Source organism: Dromiciops gliroides, chromosome 3, assembly GCF_019393635.1.
Source record: "Dromiciops gliroides isolate mDroGli1 chromosome 3, mDroGli1.pri, whole genome shotgun sequence".
NCBI classification, from domain to species: Eukaryota; Metazoa; Chordata; class Mammalia; order Microbiotheria; family Microbiotheriidae; genus Dromiciops; species Dromiciops gliroides.
In genome coordinates this window covers 480,380,027-480,404,198 of record NC_057863.1, presented here as the reverse complement: position 1 = coordinate 480,404,198, position 24,172 = coordinate 480,380,027, and the positions used below count along the sequence as shown (strand labels likewise).

The following is a 24,172-nucleotide window of genomic DNA, read 5'->3' as shown; positions in this document are numbered from 1 at the left end:
AATTTTATCTTTACAATCACCCTGAGAGGTTGTATAGGTTATTATGATCCCTGTTTTTACAGTTAAAAAAACTAAAGCTGACAGAAGGAAAGTGACTTGCCCAGGGTCACACAGCTACTAAGTAACTGAGGTCAGATTTAAACTCAAGTCTCTCTGACTCCAGGCTGTGTGTGTGTGTGTGTGTGTGTAATTATATATATGGAGTGTTCCAAAAGTTGCTACAGTTTTAAGTTTTAAAAGCCTAAAACTAAGGCTTTTGGATCACCCTGTATATACATACATTTTTTTTTTTTTTGGTGAGGCAATTGGGGTTAAGTGACTTGCCTAGGGTCACACAGCTAATAAGTGATAAGTGTCTGAGGCCAGATTTGAACTCAGGTCCTCCTGAATCCAGGGCCGGTGCTCTATCCACTGCGCCACCTAGCTGACCCTTATACATACATTTTTTAAAAAACCATACCTGTGATATCAGTGGTAGAGGAGAGCTCTTCATGAAGATTGCCTTCCACCAGGGCACACTGGTACCTGCCCTGTAACACAGTCTTTTTTTGTTTGTTTGTTTTTTTGTTTTTAGTGAGGCAATTGGGGTTAAATGACTTGCCCAGGGTCACACAGCTAGCTAGTAAGTGTTAAGTGTCTGAGGCCGGATTTGAACTCAGGTACTCCTGACTCCAGGGCCGGTGCTCTATCCATTGCGCCATCTAGCTGCCCTGTAAAGACTGTGGTCTTACAGAGCTTCTTGGGACTTTGAGCGGCTAGTGACTTGCCCAAGGATCACAGAGCCAGTATGAGTCAAAAGGTGGAGCTTGAACTGGCTCCTGATGCCAAGGCCAGATCTCCGGGCTCAATAGCACTGCAGAGAAGGATGCTCCTTGGGCCTCGAGGTCCTTCCATGTCTGATGGTCTGGTGTTGACCCTCAGCTACTCCACCATCACTGTGATCACATTAGTAAGGGATGCCTAGATCTACAGCAGTTACTAGAGCCTGGGAGGCTGTCAGAAAGAGGAAGCTAAACTTATAGGTGTAATATATGTTTTTTCCTTTTTTTTTTTTTTTTTTTGGTGGGGCAATAAGGGTTAAGTGACTTACCCAGGGTCACACAGCCAGTTAAGTGTCAAGTGTCTGAGGCCGAATTTGAATTCAGGTGTTCCTGAATGCAGGATCAGTGCTTTATCCACTGTGCCACCTAGCTGCCCTCATATAGGTGTAATATAGATAAGGTAACTGGACAATTCATTTCCTGGGTAGAAATGCAAAGGTGCTCCCAGTGTGGGAGCAGAAGAGTCACACCAGGACCTTTCATCCTCAGGCATTTTGGACAAGGCTGCATTTGATTTAAGCCTCTGGGCATCGAAATCCTAGTGGGTTTCTTTCTGGAGAACCCAGTGAAATGGACCACCTACAATTCTTTGCTGTTTTCTCTCTTTGATTTTTGGTCACTCTTTTTGCCTGAAATTCAGATGCAACTCAACCCAGCAAACACCAAAGTAAAAAAAAAAATCAAAACATTCATTGCTTATTCACTTATTGAACAGCCATCTGATTAAACAGACTCTGGGCAAAGAACCAGAGATTCTGCCTTATGAAGTTTTACGTCACTAAGTAAACAGCTTTAAAAAGCAAAGAAATGACATCAGTCACCACCATCCCCATGGCCCTTCACAGATGAAGCCAGGATCTGGGGCAAGGAGTTCAGAGCTCAAGGAATCTTTTCCACTCCAGGACACATCATTCTAGGTCTACTTCAGGTCAGAGAGGCCCAGTCCTGGGAAACTGCTCCCCACCCAGGTCTTCCTAAGGTTGGGTTAGACAAAGAGGAAACCACTTTAACAACCTCCAAAAGACCTGAAGCAATGACAGAGTCGAAACTCTGCATCTCTAAGTGAAAGTTTCAGACCAGGTCACCTTAGGCTTCATTGACTTTCAAATAAATTGGTCTCTAGAGGAGGTTCCTTTGCCTCTTCTTCGTGGGCCCCGTGAGGAGATGCTTGAGTTCCTTTAGTAAGTGATTGTCGAATGAGTAATTGATTGGGGAGTATTTGATTTGAAAGAGTGAAAGTAATTTCAAAGTCAAGTGTTTTAAATTCCTCATGTCCTGTACCTTACTCCTCTCCCCCCAACAAAATCTCAGTGCCTCTGCAGACCAGAGTCTTCAGAGGATTTGGGAACAGCATCTTTGCACAAAGAAAGAATTCTTAATCTTTTGTAGAACTTGTCAATGGAGCTACTCCTGGTAATAGACACCTAGTCTAGCTCTTTTCAGATTAATGTTAAAGGTGAAAAGAAAAACCTGTGCTTTGAGGCATGTGTAGACCCTCAAAGAAATATTTCTTCTGCAGAATCCTAGTTGATTCTATTCAACAAACTCTTTTTTTTTGGTGAGGCAATTGGGGTTAAGTGACTTGCCCAGGGTCACACAGCTAGTAAGTGTTAAGTGTCTGAGGCCGGATTTGAACTCAGGTCCTCCTGACTCCAGGGCCGGTGCTCTATCCACTGCGCCACCTAGCTGCCCCCTATTCAACAAACTCTTAATAAGAGCTTACTATGTGTAAAGCATTATGTGCTAGGTCTTGGGGAGAGAAATAACAGACCTTGATTTTAAGGAGCTTCCAATTGAATTAAGGGGGGAGGTATGGGAAGGAAAAGTATACAAATTCTTATGATATAAGGGAGAGGGAGATGTGTGAAAGAGCTCAGTGGGAACTTGGACATGCCAAAAAGAGTTCTAGAAGATCAGGCTGAACAGGAGGGATAAAAGCAGGATAAATAATTGATATTTCATTTGGGAGGCAATAGAGAGCTATTGAAGTCTTTTTAGTGGAAGAATGAAATGTAAGATTCCTCAGGCAGTGGTCCAGGGGATGGATTCAGGAATCAAATGTACACTTGCTTTCATAACAACCCCCACGTACCAAGATTTTAAGCAAGGCCCCAAAGTGTTTGACACCTTCTTCACCCAATATCAGGAATAAGAGCAGTTCGAAAATACTTGGCATCTTAAAAGATCCACAACCCCTGGGGCTAAGCTGAAAGCTCTCAGAGAGTAGGGTTCGTGACATGTCTATCTTTGCACTTAATAAATATTTGTTGAAATTTTAAAAAATGAAAAAAGATCCCTCCCTTAAAAAAAAAAAAAAGACCCACCCAGGCCTCCTGGATTCATTTTTCACTTTATCACCAATCCTTGGAATCCTTACGTTCCCAGACTTCTTTCATAATGAGGCCAATCTAGGCTGCTGACAAAACAAATCCTCTTTCCTTCCCACTCTGGATCTGTTTTCATTGCTGCGGCTTTTTGGGGTTGTGTTCCTTTCTCTCCCTGTCCTAGAGCTGACCCAGCCTTATCCCAAGGAGATGATGGAGAGAGCGAGCCATTGACCTTGTCCTCTTCTCCATCAGTCCTTCTGCCTCCTCCCCAGAGGCCATCATTGAAGTATTCGAAGGGCACCCCATGGTGTAGGAAGGAGGATGGGGAGGCATGGAAAGGGAAGAGCTGCCAGCCAGCTCAGGAAAGGTGGTGCCGCAGGGAGGCCCAGGGCCCTGTAAGCCGGTCAGTGTTTCTGCAAGTGTCATCACATTCTTGCCCTTGCCCCAAGCTGCAAAAAACTGAGGTTTCTACAGGGGAATGGAATATCTGGGGAAAGCATGCACCTATCCAAAGCCACAACAAGGCTTTCCCTTGGGAGCTGAGGCATTCCTAAGATCATATAGCCACACAGCATAAAAAAGCATGTAGTTCAGCCAGCATCACACTGAAATGTCCAACAAAGGTCACCATTAATCCTATTCTTTTTAAAAATCCTATTCTTTTTTTTTGGTGAGGCAATTGGGGTTAAGTGACTTGCCTAGGGTCACACAGCTAAGTTAAGTGTCTGAGGCCACATTTGAACTCAGGTCCTCCTGACTCCAGGGCCGAAGCTCTATCCACTGTGCCACCTAGCTGCCCCTAAATCCTATTCTTAAGTAGCAGTTTATACTTATGTATAGTGCTTTACATATGATATGTTATTTTTAGCCCCCAAAGAGTCTTGACAGGCTAGAACATGGGTGTCAAACTGGTAGCAGAGGGAACGTGGCCCTCAATATTCCCCAGTGTGGCCTGAACTTGAATAAAATATAATTGGGAACTCTATAAATACAAGCGAACAGACATAATGCTAATGTGTGATTTTCTAAGTCAGTATGGGGCTGCCAGGATCCCCATGTACAGTTTAGTGGCCCCCCTTTCTATCTGAGTTTGACACCCCTATGTCACAGTGCCTGTGTCACATAGGTGCTTAATTATTTAGTGACTGACCACTGGGCTAGAACATTGAGCTAAATTTAATAAGATGAAATCCAATGAGAAAAAAAAATGTGAAGTCATACACTTGGGTACAAAAAACCCAGCCCTCAATACCCAAGATGGGAGAGCCATGAGTAGACAACAGTTGTTCTGAAAAGGTTTTGGGGGTTCTGGTGGACTGCAAACTCAACATGGTTAGACAGCTGGAGGTCATGGTCAGAAAAGCTAACATGAGTTTAGGGTACAAAATTGGATTCAGTTCTAGGTTCTGGAGGGAATCCAGAGGAAGGCAATCTGGTTAGTGAAGGCTCTTCATATGAAGATCAATCAGGTGAAGAGACCGGGCATGTGCAGCCTGGATAAAAAAGACTTGGGGGAAGAGGGGATACCATAGCCCGGCTTAGGCATATAAAGGGATGTCAAGTGGTGGAAGAACACTTGTTCCTGTTTGGGTCCAGAGGGTGGAGAACCAGGATCAACAGATGACAATCACAAGGAAATAGAGTTGGGCTTGATGTTGAGAAAAAACTTCCTTACAATTAGAACCAACCCCAAGTGAAGTGGGCTGCCTTGAGAGGCAGTGGGTTCCCCTTCTCCGGAGGTCTTCCCCTGAGCTTGTGAGGATGGCATAGTGGGAATTCTCTCATGTATGGGTTGGACTACATGGCCACCAAAGTCCTTTCCTACTCCCAAATTTTGTGGTTTTATAATTGAGGTTTAGGAAGTATGATTTTATAGAGAAATGAATGGAAAGAAGTTCCATGCTCTCAGAAAGGTATCTCGTTCTAATCACTCTGCTAGTTAGTGATACAATGGCACTTGAACCCAGATCTTCTGATGAAGAATCAAGGGTGTGATTCACTGTGCTACCTTGTGAAGACAACTTCAAAGGACATTGCATGACTCTACTGGTTAGCTAGTTACATGTGCAGGAACTTCTCTTGCTCTAATCTAAATCCCTTCCACCCTATTTGTAGCCTAAGTCCACTCTGTCTTGTTCTGTCTTTAGTGGGGATGGGAAACTAAATGGGCAGCATCCTTTCCTTGTAATCCCTTGAATCTGTGGGTTTGTTCATTCACTTTGATGAATGCATCATTCCCAGAAGGCCAAGGTCTTCAACCTCATCCCTCAATGGTCTAGTTATCTTGCTTTGGTTTCTTAGTCCTAGATCATGTTTCCTCACCCCAGCTGTCTCTCAAGTCATATAAGAAGGTCAAACAATTGCAAGGGTTGTATGGATTCATGGAAATGCATCTTAACTATTTGAAAAGTCATAACCCCTGATTTGGCAGAGGATGGAGGGCAGGGATGGTACTTCACAATTAAATCTTAATGATAAAAGCAAAGCTTTTCCCATATCCTTATTAGGCTGCAGGGATTTGAATATATGAATTCAAATATAAAAATAACAGACATCCAACATTGATTTGAGCAAAGGGCCTTCTCACATTTCAGAAGTAGCATATTCTGGAGCTCTCATTCTTGTTCCTTCCTTCAGACGGCTGCAGAAATCTTCATCGATTTGTACTCCCGGGTACGGAGAAGCACCTAAAGACAGGACAATAGGCAGAGAAATTACATCATGGGACCTGGGAGGGAACAATTCTGTTTTTCTTTCCTTTTCTTAAAAAAAAAAGAATTGTGTGATTTACAAACTTCACGGGTCTGAAAAGAAGGAGAAATTGTTTGCCACTTGGTGGGAACAGGTCAGAGCCCAATGTAAGGAGTGTATACTATTCCTCAGTAAATGAGGACATCATCTCAAAATAAATATTTGTCAGTGAAACACAGAATTATTTCTTTTGTTTCTTGGTGTATGGGCAGTGTGGCACAATGTGCTGGATTTTGAATCCATTCAATTTAACAAGTCAGTCAACTAGCACTAACTAAGCGCCTACTATGTGTCAGACACTGTGCTAAGAGCTGAGTTCAAATCCTGTTGTTTAGTCATGTCCAATTCTTTGTGAACCCATTTGGGATTTTCTTGGCAAAGATACTAGAGTGCTTTGCCATTTACTCTTCCAGCTCGTTTTACAGATGAGGAAACTGAGGCAAACAGGATGAAGTGACTTGCCCAGGGTCAACAGCTAGTAAGTCTCTAAAGCCGGATCTGGATTTAGGAAGACAAGTCTTCCTGATTCCAAGACCACTGCTCTATCCACTGCATCACCAAGCTGCCCATCATATCCTGACTTGGTTATTTACCAGTTGTGTAACCTTGGGTCTCTCTCCCTTGTTTTCTTTGTATGTAAAGTGAGGAAATTAAATTACATGGCCTCTAAACTCCCTTCCAGCTATGATTGCTGATGGTATCCTATTATTAGAGGTTCGTTAAAAAATGTAAATGGTGTGTATGTGTGTACACACATGCACATGCTCGTGCCCACGTGCTGATTTTCTAGCACTGGAGGAATGGGTGTTTCGTGGGAATGGGGAAGGGGCTTGGGACCGGGAGAGGGAGGGTTGTGTGTATGTTTATACTGTAGGGGAAGGGTACCACAGGGAGAGACATACCATGAGAACACAGGCATCTCCAAAGGGGGCATAAAAGGAGTCAGGACACAGGGCAGAAAGGGCGCCATTTTGCCCAGGGCCAGACCTGCCTGCTGGCATATACTTTATGCTGGATGGGGTCCACTGTCTAGCTTTGTCTTCTCAGTATCCATGGCTGCAGGCTGCCCTCACAACACTGGCAGCTCTTCTGGACTCCTCAGCTCTAGCTTGTTCCCTGTCTGCCTTAGCATTTGTTTGTCTGATTTGTTTCTACTGATTAGTGTGAGTAGGAAGCAGCTGGGATCATTGCATTGCTGGCACAAGGGCCAATGGGGCCGGCTAGCAACTTTCAAAGAGTGGAAGGAGCAGGTGTCTGTCATCGAAAGCAGGGGAAGAATGATTTTCACATGTTAACGGGAAGTGAGAGATGTTACTGGGACTTTTATTTGCTGTGGAAAGCAAGCTCTTGGCAAAGGCCAATAGAATCTTGGACTGAATCTGAGTTGGCTATTAAACACTGATGTGTCTGTATTTCAATTCACTTATGCATGTGCATCTATTTATATCTACCTATCATCTATCTATCTATCTATCTATCTATCTATCTATCTATCTATCTATCCATTTATCATCTATCTATCCATCCATTTATCATCTATCTATCCATCTATCATCTATCCATCCATCCATCATCTATCTATAGTGTGTGTATACATTCATACATACACATACATACACACTATGGATAGATAGATTGTGTGTGTGTATGTGTGTGTGTGTGTGTGTGTATACAGCTTTGAAAAAATTTACCAGGCACTCAATTTCTTTATCAGACTACCCTTCTCCCAGAGGGTCTGCAGGCAGTAAAAGAAAGAAAATCAATATTCTTTATTAGTAGTAAATAAAATGGATCATTCAGTATCATTGAATACAAATTCCTTATTGTATAGATGATGAAATAAAGTCCAGAGAGGTAAAGGAATTTGCCCAAGGTGAACAGCTTGGGGAAAACAGCAGAAACAAGATGTAAAAACCATGTCCTTTGACTATACATCCATGCTTTTTCTAAAATTCAATCATGATGCTTGCCTCTAGACAGGCCTTGCAGTAGGGTGATGGATGATAAGAGAAGAATCTCCTACTCTCAATAATACCTTCCTCTTCACTGACCTATGTGCCTCAGGTTTGAAGATAGCCCCACACAGTGTTGCTTTGGGTCAGCCAGCCTTGCCACGTGAATAGTTATTACCAGCGCATACAGTGGATTAATTAGATTCAGGTTCACAGTATGTTAGGTACTTAAGATCTTAAACAGATTTAGATCCAGGTAAGAAACAATTTGTAAATACTTGGCTGTTACTTTGCAGGTCTACATGTAAACAACTGAAAGGAGGGAATAGACATTTGATGTAAGTCTGCTAATTCTTTGCCCCTTCAAACTTACCTAAAGAGAATATTTCCCATAGTAGCACCCCATAGGACCACACATCACTCTTTGTGCTATAAATTTTGTCAAAGATGGATTCAGGAGCCATCCATTTAAGGGGAAGCCGGGTCTAGAAAATGGAGAAAGAAATCTTTATCAGGCATATATTGAAACAAGGCATATTTAAACAGAGTGTTCACTTTATGATTAGGAATTGAACTACACACGATTTTAGGGACTAGTTAAGATGTCCTATAAATGCTACATCACTTAGAAGACATATGAAATCTTAAAATAGATACATGGATGGATACCCATTAACATGGTTCAAGTACACTGTTATCTGAGGGCATGGGAATGACTTATGAGGACATTTAGAGGCTCATTCTAACCCTATGATTCAATGAGAAATTACTGTCTTAAAAAACTTGGACAATAGGAACATTTGGTGTCTAGAAGAGAAAGACTTGAGTTTGGGCTGAGGGAACATTAGGGATTTTCAGGATACACTCTTGAATTTTTCAATCAATTCAATCCAACAAGCACTTATTAAATACCTTTTGTGCATGGGGTACCATGGTAGGCCTTGTACAGAGAGAAGGGAAGGGAACCAAAAAGTAGATCTGGGAACAGGGAAAGGTATAAAAAAAGGGGAATAAATAAGAGCTCGAAAGAGGAGAAAAGGTGTTGGAAAGAGTATAAAAACTTGAAAAGAAAAGTATTCAAAAAAGAGATTGAGACTAATTTGAGAAGTGGCCAAACTATCAGGTCAGTATACTGGTTTTCGTTTTCTTTGAGGGATTAAACAAGGAATGGCATTGCAGAAGGAAAGGGAGGATGGCAGAGTAGAATGATAGAAAGACGGACGGACAGACAGACAATAAAGAGCAAGAAAAAAAGGGAGAGAATATTTATATCTGGGTTTTGTTTTTATTTCTTTTTCAATGGGGGTGGGAGAGAACGTGGATTTTGTTCATTGAAAAATAATAAAATACATATATTAAAAAGAAACATCGAGAGCCAGAAACCCCCCAACATACATATACTTATATAAATACATATAATATACAGATACACATATATACATATATACATACATACACCCCCTTACCCCACACCCACATACACACACACACACACACACACATATATGAAGTTTAGAAAACAGTATAGGCAGATGTAGCTTGCTTAGGTAGAATAGATAGGATTTATTATGGAGGAACAAAGGAAATACTGGAAAGGTAGGCAGAGAAGTGGGAGGAAACCATTTTTCTCCCTGATGTAAAAAGAATTATACCTTCCCCCACCCTTTCCTGATTAAAAAAAACCTGCTGAATGAATCATTTGAATTTAAGAGACTAAGTCCAGTGTGTTCTCTGAAGCTGAGGTAAACAAAGCTCCCACGGGGTAGACTATAAAGGGATCGTAGGTATGACCTTTATGGCAACTGACATCTTGGGAGAACTCAGCAAAATCTGAGGTATAGAGATGCTGAGCAAATCTGCCCTAGGGATAGGTATCAATATGAGAGAGATCTGTAAAAGAGCTGGCCTTTTTGAACCCCCAAGTTAAAGAATACCTGAGTTTCCCAAGTCCACAGCACATCTCATCTTTGCAGAAAGGGGACCTCAGCTTAAGGGTGGGGGGTAACTATTTATGAAAGCTCTGGTTAGTGGTTGGAAATTATCACTGTAAACGAATGAGACAAATAAACATGATACCGACTTACATCTCCTTTTCTGACATAATCAGGATTCTTGTAAATATCTCTAGCGAGGCCAAAGTCACAAATCTTCACTACATTGTTTTCAGATAAAAGGATGTTTCGGGCTGCCAGATCTCGGTGAATGCACTATAATAAAATAGTCGCACAATCAAAATGCATTTCCCACAAATTTCCTGAGTCCTTAGTGTCATTAAAAAAAAATTAAAGTCTCCATTTCACATGTTGTGAAGGAAGCCACTGTAAGTGTACACCGAGTTACTATAAACACAAAGATTTCTACAGATAGCGGTCTCCAAAGGCCAAGAAGTCAAACTCTGTCCTGGGGTTGGCCAGGGTCTCTGCTTTGTTCTAGGAATGATCTTGGTTAACGTCATTTACAACCAAAGTCCTACAGGTCTTCCTCATAGCCTTTTATCAGATAATTGGTCAGATTCTTATCTGATTATAGAGAAATAATAATAATGATAAATTCATCCTTATAGGAATATGGAAGGTCACCACCAGGCTGGGAAGGTAAAGGTGATACCTACTAAAAAGCTGGTCAAAGGATTATTATGGGAGCTATGTGGAGAATAACAGCTAGTGTTTATATAGTGTTTTCAGATTTACAAAGCAATATATAATTACAGACATGAATAATCTATATATTTATTACTGTATATATAAATATTCATACAATATGCGTACAAATTATTTATATCTATAGACAATATATATGTGTATATGTATGTGCATGTAATTTGATCCTCACAACACCCTCATCCATTTTACAGATGAGGAAATAGAGATTTATAAAGGTCAAGGGACTTGCCTAGAGTTTGTTGTTTATTGTTGTTTAGTCATATTTTCGGTCATATCCAAATTTTTGTGACTCCATTTGGGGTTTTCTTGGCAAAAAAAAACTGGAGTGGTTTGCCATTTCCTTCTCCAGCTCATTTTTTTTGGTTTGTTTTTGTTTTTTTAATAAAGTATTTTATTTATTTTTTTCCTGTTACATGTGAAGATAGTTCTCAACTTTTGTTTATACAAGCTTTCCAATTTCATATTTTTTCTCCCTCCCTCCCCTCTCTCCCCCCTCCCCCAGACAGCAGGCATTTTACAGATGAGGCAAACAAGGTTAAGTGACTTGCCCAGGGTCACACAACTAGTCAGTTTCTGAGGCTTGATTTAAACTCAGGTCTTCCTGACTCCAGATTCAGCACTCAATATCTACTGTGCCACTTAGAGGTCCAAGACAGTTAGTTACCAGCTCTATTTGGTACTCAACTCCTAAAAGATTTTTCTTTAAATCAAATTCCATTATACATCACTTTCAGGTTTTCCAAATTTCATGCTCCAACTAGACAAGAGTGAGTCAAAGATTTTTGTAGTGTCTCATACTTCATCTCTAAGCCAATGCAAAAGAGCATACTTATGTCTATATGAATACTGCCATGAGCTCATGAATGAACATATGTAATACAGAGAAATACATTATTTCCCACTAACGTCTTTCTCTAGTGCTGTATCATAGCATACAGGTGAAGTTTATACCAGTAGGGGGCACTCTCTAGCAGGTCCTGTACCGAGCTGGAAAAGCTTCTTACCTCAGTTCATCACCAGGTTGACTACAGAGTGGCGAATTTTTCGGCCACAGACATTCATACAGACTTTTAAAAAAAATTCAATCATACAGGAACTCCAAAGTGCATTGGTAAGGAGAATACCTATATAACGTAAATCATGATTCCCTGAAGAGCGGAAGTCTGTGCTTATGTAAATATCATCCATCTCATATGAAGATCCTACAGAGTTGGTTATATCTGTGTGTGCCTATCTATGGCAAAATAGAACAAAAATCGTATGTATGCATTATCTCATCAATGAGTGCATCCCTATAGGGATGTGCGTGGGAATGCTTGTAGGGTGTCTGTATTTGGTAAAGAAGGAAAAGAACAATAAGTGGGGCTGACCTTTCTAGAAGATAAGAACTCCATGCCTCTGGCCACTTGAAAACTGTACGAAATGAGATCTTCCATGGTGATGGGCTGCTTGTAGAAATCATCAGAATCTGGAAAACATTAGTCTCAGACCTTGTTTACAATGGCCCTTGTTATTCCACCAAATCCCAGCTTATTAGAACAGTGTTAGCAAAACATAAGAGAAGCCAGCCAGCTGATCTGAATCCACTTTTGAGAGCATTTGGTTTCAACATGTGTATTGGAGATATTTCCAGGTCTCCTTCTAGTTTTACTCTCTCTCTCTCTCTCTCTCTCTCTCTCTCTCTCTCTCTCTCTCTCTCTCTCTCTCTCTCTCTCTCTCTCTCTCTCTCTCTCTCTCTCTCTCACACACACACACACACACACACACACACACACACACAGCTGATTCCCAAAGAGCCCCTGGGCTAGACAATCACACGTTTTCCCCTAGCCAGAATTAGTAACCTCGCAATAATCTTTATTCAAATCTTATCTCCTCCGGCCATTATTACCCTATGAGTCTCCCACGGATGTTTATTAGGGTGATAAATAAGGAAAAAAAATTCATAGATGCACAGTTGTTGTAAAAATATCACGGACTGTAGGAACAGGAAGGGATTAATACCTACCCTCCTCTTCCTCCTCAACGTCACTCAGACTTTTATCTTCCTGAAACCCGGAGCTCGCAAAGCTCTCGCTGCTAGTGACACTATCCAGTCTTTGTTTCTTGCCTTGTTCAAGCTCAGATTCCTTTTCTTTCTTGGGCTCCGTCTGTAAGGCTGCATCCTTGAGAGAGACCTGGAGAAATGGAGAGGGCAAGGTTGCTGATTGGGAACACCAGGATGGAATGAGGAATCAAACTGCCAAGCAGACTCTTGGCTGCCCTCAAGATCATGGCACCCCAAGGGGGCAGCCAGGGGGTGCAGTGGATAAAGCACCGGCCCTGGATTCAGGAGGACCTGAGTTCAAATCCGGCCTCAGACACTTGACACTTACTAGCTGTGTGACCCTGGGCAAGTCACTTAACCCCCATTGCCCTTCCCCCCCCCCAAAAAAAGATCATGGTACACCAAGAAGGCGCCAGTACTCTGGCAATGAGAGGGAGGAAATGGGCAAAACCACTTAATGAACCCATCCAGGGCAATTCATGCTGATCTAATCTTGATTCTGTCTCTAGGCAGGTAAAAGGAATGTGTGGAATAATGACACTTCTGATGGAATCTGCACCTGAGTCTTTAGCTTGGAACCCCCGTGGAGTGCAATGGGGCATGGGTAATGAGTGCTGAAACCTCTTTAAAATGGTTTCATTTTGACTTGTGTTTTATTTTATTTTTCAATGAAAAATTCAGTTCAATTGATTTATATTTCTCTTTTCCCTCCCCCATTGAAATGAAAAACAAAAACAAAAAACAAACAAAATCTTGTCATGAATAAGCATAGTCAAGTAAAAAAGATTCCCACATTGACTGTGTCCAAAAATATGTGTCATTCTGTACCCTGAGTCCATCTGCATGTTTTATCACGAATCCTTTGGAATTGTTGCTGGTCATTGCATTGATCAGAATTTGTAGGCCTTCTGAAGTCATTTGTCTCTATGATGTTATTGTACAATTTGATCTTCTGCTTCTAGTTACTTCACAATCAGTTCATAAAAATTTTCCTAGGTTCTCTTGAACTCATACCTTTTGTAATTACTTGTGACACAATAGTAGGCTATTCTAATTACATACCAGCCATTCTCCAAAGGGATGGGCACCTCCTTATTTCTTTGTCACCACAAAAAGAGCTATTATATATATATATATATATAAAACATGTGGGCCATTTTCCTCTTTCTTTGATCTCTTTGGGATATAGGCCTAGTAGAAGTATCACTGGGCCAACTGGTTTAATGATTGAATTTTCTTTTTTTCCCCTGGAAATTTAAGTGATCATGATTTTTTTTATGACAACTTTTATTAATTTGGGGGGGGCAATGAGGGTTGTGACTTGCCCAAGGTCACATAGCTAGAAGTGTCAAGTGTCTGAGGCTGGATTTGAACTCAGGTCCTCCTGAATCCAGGGCCAGGGCTTTATCCACTGTACCACCTAGCTGTCCCTTTTTATGACAACTTTTAAAACACACAGAGCTCATCCAGGCCAAATGTCTCATTTTACTGATAAGAATGGAGACCTAAGGTGGTGAAGCATTTTGCTAAGTTCCATAGCTATCTAATGGTATTGCTGATAGTAGGCCATAGGTGTTTATATCCCAGGTCAGTGGTACCCTGTTGCCTCTTTTCAAAAAACTTAATTTATCTTGGCAGGACATTAATCATTGAATCGATTTTTAATGTAGTGAAATGCTTTTCATGCTTGACTGAGAGTCTGTCACTATGATCCCTTATGTCTCTTTGGCTCTAAACCCTGTGATGTTTAATTGCTTAATCATTCTGGGTCCCCTGTCTTCCTTTGTAAAAAATAAGGAAATTGGGTGAGATTGTGTTTAAAGTTCCTTTTAGGTGTAACATTTGATGATTTTATAATTCATTAGAAAGGATAAATTGACTACAAGTACTCCTGGAAAACCAGAGGAAATGATGTCTCCTCCTAGCAGAAGGTAAACTCCTTGTGGTCAGGGACTGTTTTTCCTTCTTCTTTATATCTCAAGTGCTTAATATAGTGTCCAGCACATAATAAACACTTAATAAATATTTGTTGATTGCTTGGTTTTAGTAATTAACCTAGTGCTTGTTGATATTGGCACTCATTTCCATAGGGCTTTGCAAATAGAACACATAGAGGTAGTTAGTACTGAGGTCTACAGAAGAAGCAGGAACTTAGGTGCTCAAAGTTTCAGTAATAGCTCATTTCCAGGTGCAAAGCCCTAAAAGAGTGAGGTTTAGACTTCAGCATCTTTTGCCTTTTGATCCTGAATCCTGCATCTTTTAATTCCAAGAAATGGGCTGTTCCCTCCACCAGAGGGCACAGTAGGAACAGGAAGAGCATGCAGTGTCCAGGCCGCAGAGGTGATAACTGTGCTGGCCAGGAGGGTAGACCGGGCCTCGATTGGGCTGCTGTTTCACCAGAGGAATAAATACCACTTCCTAAGGCTGTATAGGAATGGAGGAAACCAGTCCTGTGCACACACATTACAATCTGGGAGGCTCCAGACCTGAGGGCTCTCTAGTGTTCTGGGTCAGCCAGAGAGAAGAATGAAGACTTTCCTCCCTTTACATGAAGTAAAGTTTGATTTGGCTTCTGTTCAGTCAAAGAGAGATTTTTCACAGGCTCCTCCCCAGGAAAGAAAGGATAAGAGAATCAAGAAAACAACATGCGGTAGAAAAACTCCCAAGCTGTTCTTTTCAAGGTCCATTTTGCGGAGCCTCTGCTTTCTCTGGGAGCCTGCAGCCTGTAGCCCTCTGATAAAAATCACACATTAGGGTGTGAGACTTGGAGAGCATTTCTCATATCCATAGACCCAAATTCCTCTGGAAGCTGAGACATTACATCTGACACTAGATATGAAACATAAATTCTGGTGATGAAAGGGAATCAGGTCACAGGATAAGCTATCTGTCCAAATGAGACAAGTTACCAAACTTGAATGACTGGTTAAAAAACCAATGTGCTGGGGCAGCTAGGTGGCACAGTGGATAAAGCACTGGCCCTGGATTCAGGAGGACCTGAGTTCAAATCCAACCTCAGACACTTGACATTTATTAGCTGTGTGACCCTGGGCAAGTCACTTAACCCTAATTGCCCTACCAAAAAAACAAAACAACAACAAAAAAACCCACAATGTTCTGGGAGTTTGGGGGAATTCATCTGCATGAAGAACAAACCATTTCTAGCAGGGGCTCTCTTGCTTTTGCCTCTGCATCTTTAGTGTCAAGTACAGCGCCTGGGTGGTAACTGGTCCTTGCAGATTGACTGAAGTTAGTCCTTTGATGATGCTTTCCCATCATCACTCTCTGTTTTCATGCCTTAGGCTTTTAGCTCATGAAATACAACCACAAATACACTCAGCGCCACCAAGCCACACAGGGAGGCCAATCATTAAATATAGCTGATGAAGGAAACAGAACCTTCAAAACAAAGGACGCACGAATCCGAAAGTTCCATCCTGCCCCAGTCTCTAGAGTGTTCTCTTGGCTTAGTCCTTCCGAAAGCCTGTCCAAATTTTCATGGCTGGAGATGGGAGTGAGACATTGTTTGATCTTAAGGGTCCCAGTGGTGCCACACCTCACTTGCCTACTCCCTGAGCAGGGCCTTTTAATGTATTCTTCCATCAGATCCACTAAGGAATTGGCTTTACAAGTGGAGAAAAACTATATTCCCATTCCCACCCTTCAGCCCACCATTCATTCTGCCAGATTAGAACCGTTACCCTGTCAAAAGCTTGATGCACTTTGGGTAATGACAGAAATTGCTCAGGGAAGGAGAGGGTGGGCATGATTCATTTGGTATGCGCAAACTGACAAAAATAACAAGAGAGGGGCAATACTGAGTTTCTGCCTTTTTGTATACAACAGTAATGAGTCAAGCCCACCAAATCTTTCAGTTTAATTGGTTCTATCAGCATGTGAGTGCATATACCTAATACTGTTTATTAGTTAACAATACTAGAGAGATATTGAGGTTTTCTAGGGCTAGACTAAAAAAGTACAGCATCAGTGTGAAGGGTTGTGTTGACAACATTTTGCTAAATTCTTTCTTCCCTACCATTTGATTTCTAAGGCTCTGCTCAATTTCCTTCAGGTCCTGACTACTGGAGATTATTATACTAACAAGTAGGACTTACCAGGCAAAGCTGGTTTAGGAGCTAGTTTCTAATGCTCATTGATTATGAGTGAGTGGCCTAGCCAACCTAATCATTGCTTTTTTTTTCCATTTGAAAATGAAAAGTGATGCTTATTATCATCGTTCAAGAAGGGAGTGTTGTATATTATCACATGTTTCTAATGTTAAGATGATTTAGATTATGTTAAGAAAAAAGATTAGAATGACTCACATCTCAGTTCTCAGATATTATGGAATTAATTGTAATAGGATGATTCTCAACATTATTCATAAAGGAAGGGTGACTGAATTATAGCAAATTGGGAAGGATTGGAATATGAAGAGGCTTTAAAGCTTGAAGTTGAATTTTGAGTCTTCCCAATAATGGGAAGTTAATGTGTTTCTCCTTTTGAATATTCATACTCTTTAGACTAAAACTCCTGAAGTAGATTAGCTCAAAAAAAGACACCCTCCCCACCTTAAATGTATGCCCAGACATTTTACTTACCTTGTTGAGAAAGAAGAAATCTCTTTTGCTCTTGAGATAGTTGGATAAATTTCCATATTTGCAGTATTCAACTATCACCATGAGAGGACCTGCAGCCAAAAAAAAAAAAAAAAAGGATATTTTCAGCATCTTAAAGTCAAGCACTCAAATGACAGACTCAATGAGTTTCAAGTGAAACCATCTTTAGCAATGTACTGGCAAATACCCCAGAGGGCCTCTGAAATTAGGACTGCCACAGACAAGGTGACCTCTAAGCTTAAAAAGAAAACAGATAAGAGACCATTTTAAAAAAGAAGAAAAGAGAGGAAAAAAAGGAAAAGAAATCTTGAATTTTTTATACAGTATCTCAGTGGTCTTTAATTGAAACCAACCTTCACTCATTCAACTTTCTTGTTTCTGGATGCATCTGGAAAGCCCATAGACATTCTATGCATGTATGCAAAGTAGAGGTTCTTAAACCTGTGTGCGAGTGTGCCCACCATTGTCCATCTTGGCAGTCTAGTAAAGCCTATGGACCCCCTTTTCTGAATGTTTTTTAATACACAAAATATAACACACAGGATTGTAAGGAAACCAATTATGTTGAAATGCAGTTATCAAAATATTTTGAAAAAACAATGTCATGGACCCCAGATTAAGAATCCATTGTAGATATAGTTAAAATAGTTCCAAGTCCCATAGCATTTTAATTAATAGGGGTATTAAAATACATTCAAATGAGTAATAGAGGGCTTAGGACAAGCTTTGCAAACATTTCTCGGTTTGTGGGTTTGTTTTTGTGTGTGTGGCAGTTGGGGTTTAAGTGACTTTGCCCAGGGTCACACAGCTAGGAAGCATCAAGTGTCTGAGGCCAGGTTTGAACTCAGGTCCTCCTGACTCTAGGACTAGTGCTTTATCTACTGTGCCACCTAGCTGCCTCGCAAACATTTCTCACAGCCCTCCAGCTTGTTTTTTTACTTTTCTTTTCAGTCTTTCCTGTGGTTAGTCCCACCTGTTACTTTTTCTGACCAGAATGGGTTTGACAGGTGGAAGAGCTACCCTTAATAGGAGAGTGGCCTGATCTCATGTACCTGAGACAAAGTAGTAGAGGTCATGCCCACAATTTGATCTCCCTGCCTCCATAGAAAATAATATGTGGCGGGCACAGCCAGAAAGGGGGAGAGAGAGTGTGTGGTGGCTGCCACAGATTCACTGGATGAGCAGGTGGGAATCAGAGCATCGGGACTACCTTACTTTCCCACAAGTTTTCAAAGATAGGCAATATCCTCTCTGTCAGATCATGGGACCCAAGGCTCTAATACAGTAATGTAAATGCCTCTTTTTCTAGGGACAAACACAAATCTTTCACAGCAATAAGTGGGAGCAGATGGCCGGGGCATGGGGGGTGGGATGGAAAGTGAGATGGTATAGAAGATGTATAGCAGCAACCTGGGAGGAGCAATGTGGCTGGTCACCTGAGGGAGTACAACTTTCTAGGTAAGCAAGGCTTCATCTTGAGTCCCCAGGAGCTCCCTTTGTAGATTCAACCCCCAGACCCTGTATTTTTGATCCAGCAAGATTGACTAATGCCAACTTATATTTGCATGGTACTTTACAGCTTCTGAAAGCAATTTTCATGCTCATTCTCTAAACTGATCATCACAATAAGGCGCATGAGCTGCAAGTAAACTATCCTCTTTGTATAGAAGAGGAAACGAGGGAGTTGGAGTGATCTCTCTATAGTCATACAACAAATAATTCCAATTCAGAATTCAAACAGAGCTTCCAACTTCAAGCCCCATGTCACTTCGCCTAAAGAGCAGTTCATCTTATCTTTTTTCTATTTGACCTCACTACAGACGATCCTGGGGCAGAAACTCCTGCCTCCTAATAGGCAAGAATAGGAGCATCTTTCTCTTAAGGTTGCGGTAGTGGGGCTGAGCTGAAGAGACATCTCATCTCGTTCTATTTACCTCCATGCTTGGTGCAGGCTCCCAGCAGGTTCACCACATTCAGATGGTGTCCAATGTGGGTCAGGATCTTAAGCTCAGTCATCAAAGCTTTGTATTCACTGGCTGTGGCCCCTCTGTTTGAAAAAAGCAGGGAGAGTCAAGACAACTGGACAATGGGGGTTCCAGTCTCGGGTAGGTTTCTTGCCTCCCTGTTGGTCAAGGCCCAGGAATTGCTACTGCCTCACTAACTTCCCCACATTATTCAGAATGATTGAGACTCCTCTGTGTTTTCTTTTCTTTCTTTTCTCCCCACACAACATCCTTTTGATTACAGTAAGATCCAGAACAGTGATGGGGTTAGTCATTGAACATTTCCTCTCAGTGGACTTGGTTGTAGTCAGCAATGTGCTGACTTCAATTCAGAGGGTAATGTACAATAAGTCTCCTTTCAAGTGCTTCTGTCTGACCAGTGGCAGGCAGCAAGAAAATTAATTCCTTTTTCCCACCCCTCAACACCCCATCTCTGTCTCTCTGTCTTTCTCCCTCTCTCTTTCACTCTCCCAACCTCTCTCTCTCTCTCCTTTCTTTTCTCTCCTCCCCCTCCATTTCTCTCCCTCCCTACTCCTCTTTCTCTTCCCTACTCCAATCACAAAGATAAGAGGAAGAACTTTGTGAAATTTTGACCAAGAGTTCTTGGGTATTTCTGAGATGCTCAATTGACCATTTCTGGGAATGTTTGTAAAGCATCTTTTCTCATCACAGCCCTTGCTTCCTTGTGGATTCACAGGATTATTTTCAGTCTCTTAATATAACTTCATGCCCAAGGCTAAGAATTTAGGCTCATAGGCTCATAGATTTAGAGCTGGAAAGGACTCTGATTGGCTATCTAGTCCAATCTTCTCAATTTACAGATCAGACTAAGGCCCAGGGGTTAAGTGACTCACCCAGGGTAATAGAAACAGCAAGTGCAAGAGCCAGGATTTGGATCCACATCCTCTGACAATAAATCTGTAATAAAAGTTCTAGCTGGGGCTGGAACCCTAATAATTTGTACCCTTATACATTATTACCATGGTTTCCATTCAAATACGGCCCCCCATTTACAAATAATTATTAGTTAAACCTTCAGAATATTCCAAAAAAAGCTGGGGGATGATGATAAATATTTCTCTCATTTCAGTAAAGGAAAGTGAAACCAGAGAGGTTATTCTATCCATTTCAAGCCCAACAGTGAAAAGAGCAGAGAAAGGAAGGAAAACCAGGCAGCTTCTAACTTGGGGTAACATTCTGTCCTGTATCTGTCAGCCAAAGATAAGGTGACAAAGAGAAATCTGAATAAAAGAGGATTTTAAGGATCTTTATCTGGAGTTTGAATTTAAGATGCTTTGAATTTGTGTACCCAATGGAAAAAGGACAACAGGATGAGGGCTTAAAATGAGTAGGGTCCACTGTTTATCTATTATTTTTTGTTCAGTTGTTTTCAGTCATGTCTGACTTTTCATGACCCCATGTGGGTTTTCTTGAAAAGATACTGGAGTGGTTTGTCATTTCCTTCTCTAGCTCATTTTACATATAAGGAAACTAAGGCAAACAGTGTTAAATGACTTGCCTAGGCCTGTCTATGATACATATTAATTTCTCTGGACCTTTTAAAAATATCGCAGAAATGTAAAGGTCTAATCTTAGAAACTCATCAGGCTCCCTCAAATGCCTTTTATATGAATGTCAGTCCAGTTCCAGTTCCTCATATATGTGTGCATAGTGTAAGCCCAGCCATACTCTAAAGTCCTCAAAATAACAAGAAGACACTCAGAAAACTGGTCATTATATTTCATTTTTTAGTTTGTATTTTTAAGTATGGGTTAATAATTTTTTAAGTTGTCTAAGTTTTACTTTCTTTGGCTTGATAAATAAAAATACTATCCCTTATGATACATATCCAATGAATATTTTAGTGCCTAAAAATAATTACAATTCCCAGTACATTTCCCAACCCCACCCAGCCCAGCAATAAGCTATACATCCATATATGACCAGCTCCCAATATAGCACAAGGAAGAGTACTGTGAGAGAATACCAGCATCACAAACTACAGAGATCCCATCACCACTGCCGAAATCATTTCCTTCCTCCGGCTGGGGTCTTGTATGTTGTCTGAGATTTCTTCAGAGGAAAGTCTAGAATTCTGTGAGCACAGGCATGATGGGGAAGCTGAGTTGTTGGCAGGGAGGGAACGGCCTCTGTGGCCCTGGAGTGGGAACAATCTCATAAGGAGCAAGGAAGAGGTAGATGGCTTCCACAAATCAGGCCAGGGAAATTTTCAGGATGCTAGCCTGGGAGGCAATTTTCCAGGAGTGGTGGCTCCTTGATTTTGTTTTTTTTTTTTGTCTAAGAAAACAAGTGTTATCCCATAAGCCACCAGGAAAATTCCCAGTGAACCCTGAGTAGCTTATGTCTGAACAAATATCACTGATAGGCTGCTGAATACTCTGTCTCTGACCCACCTTCCAGGACAGTATCATTGGACCACATATAAAATTGTCTCGGAGTGTCCTAGAGCTGTCTCATGATCCCTGTTCCTGGGGAGGCTGAGGCTAGTGGAGCAACTGAACACAGCAGTTCTGGAGCTAGAAAGGACTAAGTTAGTTGATGTCTGCATTAAGTCCCACGCCAATGTGGTGAGCTGTCTGGAAATGTGAGGTGTGAAGGAAAAACCTGGCTGCCTGAGGAGGTGGACAAACTCACCCTGATTGGAAATAGAAACAGGTCCAAGTTTCCCATGAAGAGTAATAGCAATATTGGGTCTCTGAGTAAGGAGACCCAGTTTGAATGGAGGCCCGGTTTAAAAGCAAACAAATAGGGGCAGCTAGGTGGCGCAGTGGATAGAGCACCAGCCCTGGATTCAGGAGGACTGAGTTCAAATCCAGGCTCAAGACACTGACACTTACTTGCTGTGTTACCCTGGGCAAGTCACTTAACCCCAATTTGCCTCACCAAACAACAACAAATACAAATAAGCAAATGATATGAACAAACAATAAGCAAACAGATAAACTAACAAACAAACAAATAAACAAGAGTCCACTCAGGAGAGAATAATAATGTCAAACCCTGGATTTCTCAAGTGGCAATATCAGGGTGAGAAGAAGAATCCTGGGAGCTTCACCTCCTCAAACATTTCTCTCACCTGTTGTCACATGAAGCCAGAGCTTCTGAACTTCCCTTGTAAATCTTGGAGATTCCTACAGCTTAAAAAACACAGCCCTTAGAGCGTTTTATTTGCTTGTTTTGTTTTAGCAGCCACTGTTTCCTTTATCCTGGGGGTCTTTGTATGTGTGTGCGTGTGTGTGTGTGTGTGTGTGTGTGTGTGAATGAGGGTTAAGTGACTTGCTCAGGGTCACAGAGCTAGTAAGTGTCAAGTGTCTGAGGCTGGATTTGAACTCAGGTCCTTTGGAATCCAGCGGCAGTACTCTATCCACTACTCCACCTGGCTGCCCCCTATCCTGGGGTCCTAAAGAAAGCTTGCTTGAGAATGGAAATAATCTGAAGATCCTGATGAGAAAGAGGAAATGAAGCATTTTCTATTCTTAAAAGAACGTGAGAGCTTTGGGGAGCTTTCATTTCCATGCTCAATCTCTCAGGCACAAGGGATCGTAATTCATCCTGAGATCCAGTTCTATCTCCGAGGGCTTCACAAAACAGCAGTATCTTTCAACACTAGCAAACGAAGAATTTTTGCCAAATGTAAGGAAATGCCTTACATTTGGGTATAGAACAGTTTATAGGTCTGATCGACTTAATTTTTCTCACATACCCTCCTTAGCTTCACTTCATGGTTAAGTCAAACTTCAGCTAAACCCTTGGGATTTATGATGTGTAGAATAGCTGCTAAATTTCCATTACAACATCATGGCAGCTCATTCCAAATATCACATCCCTGAGTTATAATGGGCTGGAATCTCCAGTGTTCCAGTATCTTCTACGTGAGAGAGGGAAAGGACCTTTAAGGACTTAGAGTTTATTTCCCCAGGGTCTAGTGCTGGATTATCCTGTGGACAAATCTGGTAGAGTGTGAGAGATGATAAGAGATGATAAGGACTTGGAGAAATTGAAGAAAATGTGTAGAAAAGTATACCACACTCGGATGGTATACAACAGCTGTGAGCCAACCCTGAAACCCAGGGAATACTGATGGACAGTGGCTTTGTCTCCAGAACATGAATACATGCATACACGCACGCACACATACACGCACATACCTTTCAGCATTTTCACAGCCACTGTCCGGCACGTGGGTGATTTCTTAATGCCAAATGCAGCTGCTTGGACCACTTTCCCAAAAGCTCCACGTCCAAGTGATTTTCCTGCAATGAAAACAAACTACTGAACTCCGTGACAAGTCAACAGGGTGAACTGAAGTCCATTCGGCAGAGGAGCACCTCTTCCTAGATCCACCCAGGGCTATAGAAATTCTCTTCGACTTTCTTGCATAGCAAGACCCCTAATGGAATGGTCCCAAAGGATGGCACATAACGGGCAGCATGTATCTAGCTGTCCCTTCCTCTCCTAGTCAGTTCTGTATTCACATGGCTCCTAATGAATGCCCCTGACTCTCATTAAAGATTTGTGGGTGAGGAAGGACCTCTAGAAGTGAACTGTTATAGGCAAGTTTCATTTAAGATCATTTTTTGGCATGAACATTTCCATAAAATTTACAATCTCTTTTGATAAACCTGTTCTATTATTTAATCACTCTGACAACTAGAAGGGCCTTCCTTGTATCTAACTTAACTTGCTTCTGCTGAAGCTAATGGTAATTTCTTGTGTTCTTTCCTCTTTAAAAGAGAAAGTAATAAGGAACAAAGTGGCCATTATCTGTTTGCTCCACAAACTGGAGATATAAAATTATAGTTATTACCTAATTTTTTTTTCTTTGAAATTAGATATTCCCAGATATTCTCTAACCTTTCTTCACATGTTGGTTGTATGTACTTGGGGTTCTAAATATGAATCTATTAAAAACTAAGATTCCAAATCGGAGTCCATTAAAAATCAGCTCTTCTTGGGGAATCACAGGAG

General features: G+C 41.4%; 1 protein-coding gene across 2 annotated transcripts in view; it reads right to left on the bottom strand.

The window, feature by feature from the left end:
- Positions 1-24,172, bottom strand: part of FLT1 (fms related receptor tyrosine kinase 1) — a 204,539-nt gene that overhangs the window by 27,529 nt on the left and 152,838 nt on the right. The window contains exons 18-25 of one of the 2 annotated variants that reach the window (XM_043994779.1): positions 23,353-23,457; positions 19,115-19,225; positions 17,163-17,251; positions 12,523-12,691; positions 11,885-11,982; positions 9,936-10,058; positions 8,225-8,336; positions 5,736-5,835 (exon numbers count right to left, since the gene is read on the bottom strand). In XM_043994779.1, coding sequence (XP_043850714.1) covers positions 5,736-5,835; positions 8,225-8,336; positions 9,936-10,058; positions 11,885-11,982; positions 12,523-12,691; positions 17,163-17,251; positions 19,115-19,225; positions 23,353-23,457 — 907 coding nt within the window. Of the gene's footprint in view, positions 1-5,735; positions 5,836-8,224; positions 8,337-9,935; positions 10,059-11,884; positions 11,983-12,522; positions 12,692-17,162; positions 17,252-19,114; positions 19,228-23,352; positions 23,458-24,172 lie in introns of those variants that run through there. The other variant, XR_006355646.1, reaches the window with a different exon arrangement.